Consider the following 13,780-nt stretch of genomic DNA (forward strand, 5'->3'; position numbering starts at 1 on the left):
TTGCACCTTACTAAAAAAGTTTATCAGTTCCTATATATAAGCTAATTAGGCAAAAAACACAGTTGTTTGGGAAAGGAAACTAATCTGGGTTTCTCTCTTTCATCCAACAACTATTTTTCCAAACTGGGACCATGAACCTAATGAATCTCACCAGGAGTTCAAAACTGCTCCTGTTCCCAGATGGCAGGAGGAGGACACTGGAGACAAAATAGTCCCAGGTCTTGCTTTCTCAGAAAGAAAAACACACTGACACTAGGCTGAAAGCAAAGTTTACCTTGCTACATGCCACTTGCGATCGACCAATAAATGGACATCTTCAATTCGTCTATTGTAAGCATAATGCAAGCGTTTAGGGAGGTGATGTTTCAAGTATGGCTTAAAGTGCTGGTCTGGCTTCCTGCACTGTAAAATAAATGGTTGCAGATGACACTGCTGTCAATTAGCTCAGAGGCACACGAAACCCTGAAGTACAGAAATGAAGCTGTTAAGTGCATTATCGATGATGTCTTGGAAGCAATGTAGTTCTAGATACGTGGTTCAGTCATTTCTTTGCAACGTTTACATAAAATCAGGGCACATGGAGCAATCAAAAGATTTTTGGAAAATTTCATTCTTTTTGAAGTCTTTTTGAAAGCATCATGTAAAATGTCATGCTTACTTAAGAATAAAATTCTTCAACTGCGAGCTAACCAAACCCAAGATTAAATTTCAGAGGAAAGATAAATGCTGAAAATACATCTCGTCTGCAGATATATTTAAAGCACTTTGGTTAGCAAATCTCCTTTTTTTTTTTTTTTTTTTTAAATTAGTTTTTATTTAAAATACTTTTTTTCCATTAAGCTGGGTTATGGTTGAAGGCTATCAAATGAGCTTTTTCAGCATCTTCAAATTGCTAGTAAAATATTTATCCTAAAAGATTATTTGCCATTTCTGAAGGAACAGATAAATAGATAAACAGATAAATAGGAGGGAATGTTGAATAATGTCCAAATTAGGACACAAAGTGAGCAGTGCTAAATACTTACTGTAAGGTTGGCAACAATCACTTTAGGGTCATCTGTTAAGCAAACAAAAAAGAAAGAGAAATAGAAAAGTATTAATAAAATAAGACATTTGCAGAAGATGTCACAAGGTCAGAATTTATACTTACAGAAGGATTCTTCCTAGAGGTTGGCTGATATTTACTAAAAGAATGCATCAGTTGGGATATGCTGAATATGAACTAAATTTAACCTCTTATCCTTTACTTAATGATATTTTAGTTGCTCAGGTAGTGTTGCTCACTGTTTTATGATTTGAAATACTCTTAGCTGAACAATTACTCTATTTTCTGGAAATATAATTTTAAGTCTTATGTTTGCTTTAAATACAAAATCATCCCTTCTGAAAGATTTTGAGAACACATTCGAATGCACTAACATGCTTCCTTAAAAACAGTAAGATAAATACGTTGTGTTTTTTGTCTCTTAGTACTTCACTCATTTCTTCAGTCTTGAGAAGAAAAAAAAAAGTAAAGACAAATTCTTAGTAGGGGTGAATCTTTTGCTTAACTCTTATTGTTTCAATGCTGAAAGCATGATGTTGCTGAGCATCAAATGAGCTCCACCGAATCCCAAAACGAGCTACAGGCTTATCCATGGCAAAGGAGTGTCTGCAGGTCTTGATGCAGTATCATGGAATAGGACAGCAGAAAAGGAATTCAAAAAATGGGTGACTTGGCAGTTATTGGAGGTAAACTCCAGTTCTAAAGTCAAGAAATATTCTTCTTTGTTCTATGTTCAAACAGATGATTTATGTGTGACTGCAGATATCCAACAAGGAAGCTGTGGACAGAGGCCAAAAGAGGAAAACTGCATTGCAGGAAACCCTGAAGTATGACTCAGAGATCAGTCTAGTTGATCTTTTTGAAAGATATTGCTGTTCATGCTCCAAAGAAAACTAACTTTGCTCAGCAATTTGGGAACTCAAAGATTGAAAGATCATAAAAAAATATTCTCAGAGGAACTAAAATATAAATTTTTAGTAGACTGAAGTGTAGAAATTCAGTCTTATGCTATCCTAGTACATTGCAAAATGTACAGACTATTTCCAACAAATTTTTGCACATCCATTCTGTATTCCTGTATTCTGAGCACAAATACCCAGATAAATTAAGTCTCAAATGAAATAAATCAGTATCTAAAAGTTTAACCACATTATTATTATTATTTTTGCTATCATTCTAGCAATCTTTCATCTTCAGAGTCCAATGTTTTGTAAAATCTGTCCTCAGTCTGCATATGTGTGCATTGCTATGATGAATCAATAGGATGTCCCACTTATCTGATCTTCCCCTCTTCCAAAAGTCATCATTCTTGTAGCACGGTTTGTGTCACCATAGATACTTATGGTTAATTTATAAGTTTCACTGTTTGATTGTTAGCTTAAAATGCTGGCAAAGTAAAGTTTGTCCCAGTACTCAGAACCAGAGCAGTCATGGTGCTGGCTCAAGGCCCATTGTGGCACTGCTTCCCTGGAGGGAAATCAGGGCAACAGATGTACAGATGGGACAGTATTGTCTTAAATCACAGAGTTAAGTTTCACCAGAGGACTCCTGATTGGTTCTTGAGCATGCTGTAGACCAGATAACCTTGAACACCAAGTCAGGGTGAGTTTCTCGCAAAGTTTAATTATTACTATAATGCCTGAACGCGTGCTCTACAGTTCCCCAGTCTGTTGCTATTTAGCAACCTGCTCTGTTCCTCATTTATGCTAAAAGCATGAAGTTGAACTCAAAATTAGTAATTCACTTTCTCTGTTAGCTCAAAAGGGAATCAGACTTTTTCCTTATATCCAAACCATGCACTACTGAGCTCCCTCAAGTCCCATTTTCACCAGGAGAGAGAAGAAAGGCATAAATAAACTTACAATCACATGTATGCTGCTGTCTGAAATTGCCTTCAAGATTGTTCTTACCAAAATAGATGATTTTTAACCCAGAATGTTTCAGTTACCCACTTGACACAGCTCTGACACTGTAGGGTCTGTGAACTAGAGACTGGAAATACAGCTGATCTTTAGTGAGCTCCACTCTGAATGTCCCACCAACATTCTGCAGACATACACCCTTTGGAATACTTCATCCCAAGGAAAGGATGGAGTCTAGTTCTCAGAACATAAAAAATACAGTTAACTTACATTTTAGATTATTGCTAGATCTAGGGCGAATTCTCCCTAAAGATCCAGGCAGCAGTATGATATCTTCCACATTGGTCAGATAGTTGCTCAAAAATTCAGTTCTTTCACAAGTAGTGTCTTCCATCCCTGCAGAAAGAAAATACAAGTTTAAACCAGTTTGAGAATAAACACATTTTCCAAAACAGCACAGGAACAATAAAAAAACAAAAACAACCAAACAGGTTATGTACTCTTTTCCTTTGGGTGACAAATCTTATTCTTGTTTTTTCCAGTCATCTAGTTGCAACGACAGACACTGATAGAAACCGAATCAAGAGTACTTTTAGTACTTGCCTGCACAAGAGAAATACCAGTCTTAGCACTGAACACTGGAGCAACAGGCACCACATCCACCATGTGTGCACTGACATGTCTTCAGACTGAGCTCATGGAAAAATCAAAGTCTGTTTTTAGTTTAGTGTACTGCTTTGGGGTTGTTGAACTTTTTTAAACAAAGGATTTTAAGAAAAGTCATACACAAAAGGTATTGTCTGTTGGTGGTCTGTTCTAAGTCAGCCACAGATAAACAGTTCTCTCCTACAGCCACTTGTGGTAGGGAGGAATGTGTTGCCAGTCACAGTCAGTACAGCACTACACTACCTCCCCTGGAAATTCTTCCTGCTCCTTAACCTTCTCTCCCCAAGGCCAGAAAGAAGGCATATTCCATTTTATTGCTCATTTAGCCATTCTTGTGTGACGTTCTTAGACAAAGACTTACACAGACCAGAATTCCTTACAAATGCATGATTAATCTGTGACTTTCAGTAGGAGTGCTAAAATGGTATGATAAAGCAGGTTTCTCTCAAACATGATCATATTTATCACTTAATAAAATTTTCTTTTGACTTTGCGATTTATTCTCATTGCAAAGTTTCTTCTGACTTAAGAAAACAAAACAAAACAAAAAAACCCTACCAATAATATATTTGCTCTCTGGTGACTCTTCATCTGATCTGAAAATAACTTTTGACTGTTTTTCTATCTTCTTCCACTACTTTGATGACATTTTCTATTGAAGTTGGACACAGCTCCTTACAGATACTAGTCTTTCTCCTAGTAGAAAAACTTGTCTCATTAATTGCCAAGAAATGTCTTGCTCCACTCCTCTCCTCACATGCTATTAAAATGTTTTCTACTACAAAAACTTACAAAAAGATTATTTTAAGCACATTACGGTGTTCCAATACATGCAAGGAGAGCTGAGCTTGGATGTCATATTGAAAATGCCAAGTTTTGAGAAACTCTAAATGGAGAACACCCAGATCTCTGATGTGAAAGAAGTGTCCTCCAATGACAATTAATGGGAAAATAGAGTTACCAGTTTACACTGACTGGCAGTGGTTTAGTATTTAAACTACTGGGGGAAAAAAACAGCACAAAAGTAACTTCAACTGAACTTTCATTTAAGCTACCTATTATATGTACAGCTACATTGTGCAAGGTTGCATATATTGATGAAGAATTTGTTTATTTTACCATGATCACCAACAAATATGACATTGACACATCGATGTAGTTTCAGCTGTTTCAGTCCATCCATTAGTTGTCCTACTGTCTTGTCAATCTCTCTCAGGGGATTTACCATCATCTGTACAAATACGTAGAAAAGAGAGAAAAAAGTTAACTGTAATTGTAATGTTCCTCCTACTACAAGTGAAGGTCCTTTGGCAGAACTCTGATGTGATAACATCCAGGTCAAGAGGCAAAACCTTGGCTGAGCTGTTACACCTACAATTACTGTAATATTTCCATTTTCATCATAGAATGGCTTGGGTTGGAAGGGACCTCAGAGATCATCAAGATCCAACCCCTTTGTCACAGGCAGTATTGCCAACCACTACTAGATCAAGCACTAAACATCTACTGCAACATGAGAAAGCCTTGTTGAGATGCTGTCACAGGACAGCAGAAGGTCTTTATGGATGATCCTGGGCCTCCCAATGGCATACATGCCTTTGTAAAGCGATGTAAAAATATTAGAAAAATGCATGTGAATTTCAGTTTGTTTCTTATAAATAGCTCCTTGTAAGTGGCTATTTTATGTGAATGGTTTAGTCAAAACATGAAATGAAGCTCTGGATTTAAGATGGATCATTCAAATTAGTTAGTGAATTTCACTTCAAATTACATTTGATACTAGGATGACAACATGCAAGTCACTTGAGTAGCACGTGGGGCTTGGAGGGAGCATTCTTCATCTTCAAAGCCAACAGTTTCCAAAATCTCAAGTGATAGTTTTGCCAAAAGTGTCAGCATGTCCCAGAAGACAGATATGGTATTGTGATTTCTTAATTCAAGCTTCTTTAAGAAAACAGAAAACACCAAAAAATTCTAACAGCATTGTGATTTTAGCTATAAGAAAATGAAACAATTTTACTGGGTAGAACGGAGAAGGAAAATGTTTTAAAGTAAGATTTTAAGCAGAAGATTTGGATTTTGCTCTGGTTTTGGTAAGAAAGCATATCTTGTCACTGTACACAGACAGTTTGATTTGGCTGGTACAAATACACAAAACAAAATATTCTTCCAATGAAAAACAGAAAGCTGACAAATTTTGGATGAGAAAAAGCAAAATTTTGGCAGAATTTTCTGAGAAGAATCATCACTTTAGTATGACCCAGAAAGCAGTAATTCAGCTCCCTCTGCCTGAATTAAGGGATGGATGTTAAACGAGTCTGATAGTGTGCAGAAGATGAGATGGGAAATGTCATCTCCCAGTTGGCACTGTAAGTTGATGAAGAAGTGACCTGTGGGAGAGGAAAACAGGAGGATAGAGGAGGAATAGTTTTGATAAACTATGTAAGATGTCCAAGTAACAGGTGATATTTTGAAATATTTGAAATCAGGAAAGACTAAGTAGTTGGTTTTGTTAAAACCATGGGACAGTTCAAATTAAAATGGAAAAAAATAAAAGGAAAAAACAACAACAACAAAAAATGCCTCTTGCAGCGGCGCTTTCTCACTATCAACTCTTCAATGACTGAGAGCACGCTTTTTATGAAATTCTATTTGCACAATATCTATCATATAAGGAAATACAATTTTTGAATCCAAATGCTGAATCCAAAGCTAATTTAGGGAAACTGGAAAGCCAGGTGGACCTCAGCAGGCTTCCAGAGATTTCAAGAATTCATGCTTAATGGTAATATTGTTTAACTACCCTCGTTCCCAGTTTCATCTACAAGTCTGCAGTGACATTTCTGAAAATGTATAAACGTCAATATAAATGAAAATGTCTATTTTTAAAAGAAACAAGACACACATGGAAAAAAAAAATAAAAGAAATCCACAACTCACCTTTCTGTTTTTACTATTTTGACTGTGTTCAGAGTAACCCAGAAAACAGTCCTTGGTAGTATGACTTCACCTCACTGCATTCTCTCTATTTTTTAAGTTCAGTTAGCTTTCATTAGTCTACTACACAGGCTGTTCCTTAACTAGCCTCTGCAATGCAAGGCTGTAGGTCGCATTTTCAGGCTACTTTTTTTGTGCTGAAGCAAAGCTGGTGTTTTTCCCCAGGCGCAACTTCCAAAGAATTATTGGTGATCAAGTAAGTCTTGCGTATATCTTTCTTCACCCAGTATGTTGATATCAGGGCTTTGCAAAGATGTATGAAAGCATATAATCTTTCAAGATACATAGATATCCAAGTACTAAAGAGTTGGTATTATTGCGAAAACACTGAGTATGAGATCTGAATCATACAGATTACAATTGGATTCTCTCCTGAGTTTTCCTTTAAAAGAAGCCTTGTTAGGAGGAAGAAGAAATGTCACTGCTCATTTTAAATGGTAGAATCTGATCTGTACTGTATTCCACCCTTACCAATCAGCACCAGAAGATGAATTTGCAGATAGGATGAGAAACATTGTGTAACAACCTTTGTTTTGTTTCTCAAAATAATAGTGATAAACACACAGTAAGGATAAGAAGAAGGATAAGAAGCTTGTGTGACCTTTTCAATCACAGAACGAGAAACAAGGAAAAAGGAGAGCTACATGTGCTCACATCAGTAGGAATACTGCAGGCTTGTGCCAGACGGCTAAAACTTGGGAAGGTAAATTAATGAGTAATAGCAGTATCATCGCAGCAGTTATAAGTTCTCCTCTCAAGTAGATCTGTACTAACTGTTCTTGAAGCTTTGTGTGTCCCTGTCTGCTCCTTCACACTTCCCAAATCTGTCTCAAAACAATTATTTTAAGTTCAATCATGGAACAAGTTAAAAAATACATCCACTAAAATGCTATTGAGAAGAAGACTATAGCTTTTTTAGGAAACAAGGGAGCACGCCAAGGTTCTTGTTTGATGCCTAAAGCAGAAATATTTTTGGTTTATATAATATTTTGTTTATGTTTCTGTATTGTTTACTTAAAATTCTGAAATGAAAGAAATACTGAAGTGGCCTCCCACCCCTGACATGTTTACTTACTGCCAGGTGGAGAAAGACAATATAATAGGGAACACGCTTTTTTGTTCTCTTGCATCTTTTCCTAATAAAACAATTCCCATCTGACATTTGCCCAATGAAAACAGACTTTGGCACCATTTCCATTGCAAATACACTGCATTCGGAAACCACATTATCAAGACTCGTTTGCACTCCAAAGCCCCTAACTAGTTTTTAAGTAATTGTTTCTGAAACAACTTTTACAAGTTCTTTCCCTTTTAGATTTTATAAGTCATGTTTTCAAGACATCTCCAGAACTTGGGCAACTAGACATAGAGTCTCAAATAGTCACCAGGCTCCAAAGAGTTGGGGAGTTAATGAGGCCTGGCAGCACTAGTTCTGCCTTCCCATGTATTTATCTGACATTGCCTCCAGCTGATGGTTGGAATCATAAGAGGATTTAAGATGACTTTCCCTAAAGCAAACAGTCTGAAACAAGCAAAACATAGCTCCCAGAAGACTTGGTCTGCTTTGGCTGCTTTCCTTTGTGTGCTTCAGTACACTTACAGAAGCAAGTTTGCAAAATCCCAACCTGAAGCACGGATTGATTCTCAAGTTGAAAAAGGTAAAGCTAGAGAAGTGCCTAAAAAGTGGCACTTCTGTCATAGAATTTTGGAATATGCATAAACTTACTTTCTTCCGACGAGCTTCCGCAGCATATTGATCCACTCTACGTACTTTTCTTCTTCTTTGCTTTGGAGCTGCAACTGGTCTTTCCTGTCTCCTCTTAGGAGGAAGCTTTCTCTTAGGTCTCTTAGGCGGAGTAAGAGGGGAGCCATAACTACTCTCCTGTACTGGCGGGGAGAGATGTCTGGACTCAGAAAAAAAGCCTGTCTCCACTTACATCAGAGAGCAAAGCCACCTATGCCAGCTAGTCCTTATGCATAAATGGAGGCCTTTTCAAAAATTCAGGCCTTTGGACAATTTAGCATTTGTCTCTCTTTAAAGAGGAATACACCAAATTGTACTGAAAGCAGAACAGCAGTTACAAGAGCAGACAGGATAAAAGCAAATGAAATTGGTGTTTCAGAAAATAGATGGGGCTTCTGGTTTTGAATGAGTATTGTTTTTCAAAACTGATCAAGTGTCAATTCATTAGTATTATCAAAAGTAAGCTTAATTTCAATTTTAGTAAAAATCTCTGCATAAAATGTCATGATTGTCTGGGGCAGAAGGCAGGTGGACGTGCATCTCACATGGGGGGTGGTTCAGGTACGAGTACTAGCACCTGTCCAGATCAAATGGCTTTCTGCATGATTTTCCATACACATTTTTGTTCAAATAGGTGACAGTAGATATTCTCATCAGTAGCATTCGCATTGTGTGCCAGGCCATAAACCCCACTGAAATCACCAGAGTCCCATTAATCCATACTGGGGACTGCAGTTCCACAGAACAAAGCCGTAAAGGTGAGACTCAGTTAGCTTGGAGCTTGCATCCTTCAAATCAGCTAGGTAGGGCATATTTATTAGTGGCAGAGCCTTTGAAAGCAGCACCTGCCTTGTTAGCAGCTTTAAGGGCAACTTGAAAATTTAATTTTCTTAGTACATTTGGTATGATATCTCATGTGGGTAATTGTTCATAAATGCACAAATATCTGGATATATAAACAGAAGGGGAAAAACCTTGTAAGACATAACTGGAAAAAAATACCATCCCATTAATCAACTCACTCGTAATTTAGAACTTTACCACTCTCACTGACTTTACGTGAGTCACAGGCTCTCAGCACTGCTCAGGGTTGCATACAAAGCAGTGACAGATGATGCCTACAAGGAGATATTTACTAAGATACGCTGCACACAACGGAGCACGCTGAGTGGGCTTGACAAGAGTTGGTTTATGGTGATATTTTACTTCTATGTGTTTAGTCAGCTTCTCACAGTTGTTCAGTAACAGTGCAATGTAAACAGGGAAGGGAAGGAAGGGAATGTTACCATCTGCCATGCTGTTTCATTGCTTCCAAGGCAAGCAGCTGGAAAGGAGATTCTAGTCCAGTCTCATTCGTCTCTCTCCAGAAAGGCATTTTAATAAAGCAGCACCAGAGTTTTCTGTTTTTAAAACGCTTCAAGCTTTGTGCAGTCCTGATGAGAGGAGCAGCAAGGAAAGGAAGGATTCTCATTTTACTCTCTCTGAAGGCGCTCAGACAGAGCTTCAGTATGCCAGAAACGCGAGCGTAGGAGACCCAGGTCTGAACACTGACAATGGCTGTCTCAAGACAGCGTGTTAGAGGAGCAGCAGGAACAGTGTAGCAATGCCAGATTTCGATGTGTTTTAGAGCTCTTTCAGTAGTATATACATCTAGAAGTTTTATTTTCAGAAATAAAAGTTAGCTAAGATTAAAAAAAAAAAAAAAAAAAAAAAAAAAAGCCAAGTTCTTATTAACCAGCCACATCTTAGTTTTGCTTGAAAAGAGTCAGAATAGAGTTACGGAGGAGGGAAACTAATCCCTCCATGCTTACAGAAGGGAACTGTAACATCACAAGAGTAACTAGCCAGCCAAAGCTCTGCTTCTTGACCCAGATGGACCAACATACCAGAGTTCAACTGCAGAAGCACAGAGGGAAAGAAAAAAAATTGCAGAAGTAAATGAAGAGCAAGCACATATTTGATAACTTGCATAACTGCCCCTGGAAATGCAGCAGAATCCATTAATATGCTTCCTGAGAAGTTCCTTCATGTCCCTCCAAACAAACAAACAAAAACCCTACATAGGCAATCAATTTCATTTGCACTGAAATTCATAATGTTAGAGAACATGCAAAGTTAGCGTAGTGGATGTTGACCATAATATGTATTCCATTTATATCAACAGTGCTGACAGTTCACCCAATAAAGCTTAAATTCTTCTAATTCCCTTTAATCCTAGCTTTTAACTCTGTCCATAGGCTGTTGTGTACGTCCTCTGAAGCTCTAAGTGCTATCAGCTGAAGTCTGGAAGTTTGGAAGTCGAAGATTACTGGCCATGGATGCCATTTGACCTTTAAGATTATACATTTGAAAAACATTCACAATATTATTTGGCATAAGAAGCTCTAGTAAACACCCACTTTTCTAATGGACTTTTGTAGGATCTGGAAGATTCTGAGGTATGAAACAATTTATCAAGCTACCATATGCAGCAACAAAAGCTCAGCATGAAATCTTGACTCTTCAAAAAAGAAATAAAAAGCCTATCTTAAATATAGCAGATAGTTGTTACAGGGTTTATTCAAATGCAAGTGTTGGACTGATCTGCCTTTGTATGAAGAAAAATGAAGTGGTCAGAATTACTCCAACTGTCCAGCCACAGCCAGCTGTATACAAGAAAAGAACGACTGCACAAGGAGGTCATGCTCTCGGTATCTAGGAAGCAACTGGACAGGGTCCCTTTGAGGACTCCTTCCCAGCTGTTTTATGTAAATTTTGTAGCTCCTAAAAATAATATTGAAAACAAAGTGTCAAGAGAAACAATATAAAGTAATTCCCAGCTTCTCTATCCTGAAATGAGGCCCCTCACAAATCTCAGCATCTGTATACTTACACAGCTGTATTCATTTACTTAAATTTCCATTCAGAAAGTTGTGGCCACTGTTTGAACTCCAAGCCCATACATGCTCATCTGCTAAATTGTCTGTTCTCAATGGGCTAGAAATCAATTTCAAGCACTTCTTGTGTTTAATACAAATGGCATAAGTCAATTCATTTGTAAAAATTTCACAAGCTATTAATTCATGCTTATTAAGAACTTGAATTAGAGGTCAGCCTTCAGATAAACGTCCAGAAGAACCCTCAAGCAATAAAAGCCATTAGGGACTTTTGCTTTTATAGGGATTTTTCCTGTGATGATACAGTTACACTTCACTTTTTAGAAACTTCTGATCAATCTGAAACTACATTACTCAGCATGAAGTGCTAAATTGGTTTGTTAAAGGCTGGAATGTAAAGATCAAATTCACTGTCATCTTCTTTATATTGTCCTTTAAGTCCATGGAAAGAGCCTCACAACTCTGCTCAGACGGAAGCGGTTGTCTACAGACAAATAAAATTACAGTTGTCAGTCATAAGCCGCACACTTGTAATATTTCAAAAAGAGGAACTATAAAGCATCATTAAGTGGTGTATCCTTGAGCTGCATCTGAATCAGACAGCTCTCATTATCCATCTCTTGCTTGGCCCAGTCAGATACCTCTCCTGTTTGGAGTCAGATGACAACATGAAAACATATCAATGCCTATCAATTTAGCAGGAGTTTTGGCAGATATTAACTGCAGGATATCCATAACATGGACTTTATCTTCCCATCCACTATGGTGTTTTCAACTCCTCTCTGATGCTGCTCTTGAGACCATGGCTAAAACTACTCCAGCAGGGATGCTACCCACAGCAAATCCATAATCACTGTAAATTTGTTTAAACAGCCCCAAATAATTCAAGTACATTTAAAAAGATTAATGCTACTTCTCCAGTAGAGAAAGCTACCAGATGTATAGCAAACAAGTAAGAAACATCTGCTTGGTAACTGGCTGCTCAGGGAGATTGGTATTACCTTCCAAAGCGTAAATATACTCCTCAGTTTTCAAAGATTTGAAAACATTTGTTTACCCTTTAAAAAGCACATATGAAAACTCCTGAAGTCTTGTGGCTGCAACCTACAGGCATATGTTTCCACTGAGACTAGAGGAGCTTTGCCAGATGCTCAGCCCCCAGCCACCCCAAGCAGTAAAACACTTGGGCACAGAACTTACTTTCCCTCCCCACAAATCCCAGACAACCACACAGTCTTTAAGTTCTTGTAACCTGCACCATGCTGGCAGAGAAGCTGTACTCATTGGCAATCCGAACCCCAAACAAGGGGTTAAACTACTGCAGTGTTTTGCACATAATTTTTCTTTAAAATACCTTACAATGCTTCAAAATCTTTTCCAAACTCAACAGACCAGCCCTGAGGGAGCAGTATTGGCAAAACTAACTGAAATCCTCTAGGGTCTATATGAAACTGGAAATAGCTGCTTTTTACAGCTCATGACAGACTAGAATTATTACTTTGGCTACTGCAGGCTGTTAGCATTAAATAAGCCTTTCTCTTCACTGTACTTTTCCTCAGTATTTTGTGCATATAATTTTATAATGTTTAAGAAGGATAAACTGTTTGAGGAACATTAAATTCTGTTGTCGCACCCAATTACAATCTCATTTTTGCCAAAGAGAAATTTCCATTTGCATTTCCATATCACAAAGAGAAACAATCTATGAAAGGCATGGGCCGTTCCTTCTCAGAACTGAATCACAAGATAAATCCTTAAACAATAATTTTGCTTTCTCTGGCAGAGGTGACGCATACTACAGAAACGAGTGAAAAAATTTGCTAAAAATATTACTTCTGAGCATCAGCAGTTATTCTAAAAATGTATTCTAGATGTGTGCTTTTTCTACGGATGAAAATCTCTACTAACCTCTGAGTTGAAAGGTCCATATCTGTGGCCAGCAGCATCTGGTTGCTCGGAGTAGAAAGCGTAAACATAAGGCCTGAAAGAAAGAAAGGCCTTGTTCAGGACAGCTTTCCTTCAACAACAAAAAGCCCCAAACCTGCCAGCTCAAGCCAAATAAAACCAACCTTGCAATGAGAGTTGGCTTTAAAGAGAACTGTTTCTCAATCATATGTTTCCATGATATGATGATTAAGTAATTAATTGTTCTACAACTTTATTAAATCCCAGAACACATCCCGAGAAGCACCCAGGGTACCATCTGAGGACACGTGCTTTCTTAGCCCTGTAAGTGGGATCACAACAGTAGCCCTCTGGAGCTTTGCAGCCAGCAGAGTGTGCAAACTTGTATATGGAAAAAACAGTCATCATTAAAATCTTAAAATTTTCCCAGTCCTCAGAGTCCAGTTCTGCCACTGCCTACAAGGTTGTTAAGCCATATTAGACTCAGTAGGCTAAGAGCTATCCATGTTAATCTATTTAATTAAATGCTTCTAGATGGGAAAGAAATTGATACCATACTTTTATTGAGAATCAAAATGAAGATGGTTAAAAGCTAGGATAAAAAAACAAACAAAGCCAACCAATCAAAACAAATCAAACCAAATCCTGAAATCAATGGTAGTTTAACAAAATTAAACTTCCTCTT

General features: G+C 37.7%; 1 protein-coding gene across 8 annotated transcripts in view; it reads right to left on the reverse strand.

Annotated features, from left to right (window-relative positions):
- Nucleotides 1–13,780, reverse strand: part of ENPP2 (ectonucleotide pyrophosphatase/phosphodiesterase 2) — a 70,097-nt gene that overhangs the window by 16,661 nt on the left and 39,656 nt on the right. For 7 of the 8 annotated variants that reach the window (XM_042869371.1, XM_042869369.1, XM_042869376.1 and 4 more), the window contains exons 11-15: nt 13,099–13,171; nt 4,693–4,804; nt 3,178–3,303; nt 1,026–1,057; nt 275–402 (exon numbers count right to left, since the gene is read on the reverse strand). In XM_042869371.1, coding sequence (XP_042725305.1) covers nt 275–402; nt 1,026–1,057; nt 3,178–3,303; nt 4,693–4,804; nt 13,099–13,171 — 471 coding nt within the window. Of the gene's footprint in view, nt 1–274; nt 403–1,025; nt 1,058–3,177; nt 3,304–4,692; nt 4,805–8,296; nt 8,453–13,098; nt 13,172–13,780 lie in introns of all 8 variants that reach the window. The other variant, XM_042869377.1, reaches the window with a different exon arrangement.

Source organism: Lagopus leucura, unplaced genomic scaffold (genome assembly GCF_019238085.1).
Source record: "Lagopus leucura isolate 7727_CA_CO unplaced genomic scaffold, USGS_WTPT01 Super-Scaffold_100002, whole genome shotgun sequence".
In the NCBI taxonomy this organism is placed as follows: domain Eukaryota; kingdom Metazoa; phylum Chordata; class Aves; order Galliformes; family Phasianidae; genus Lagopus; species Lagopus leucura.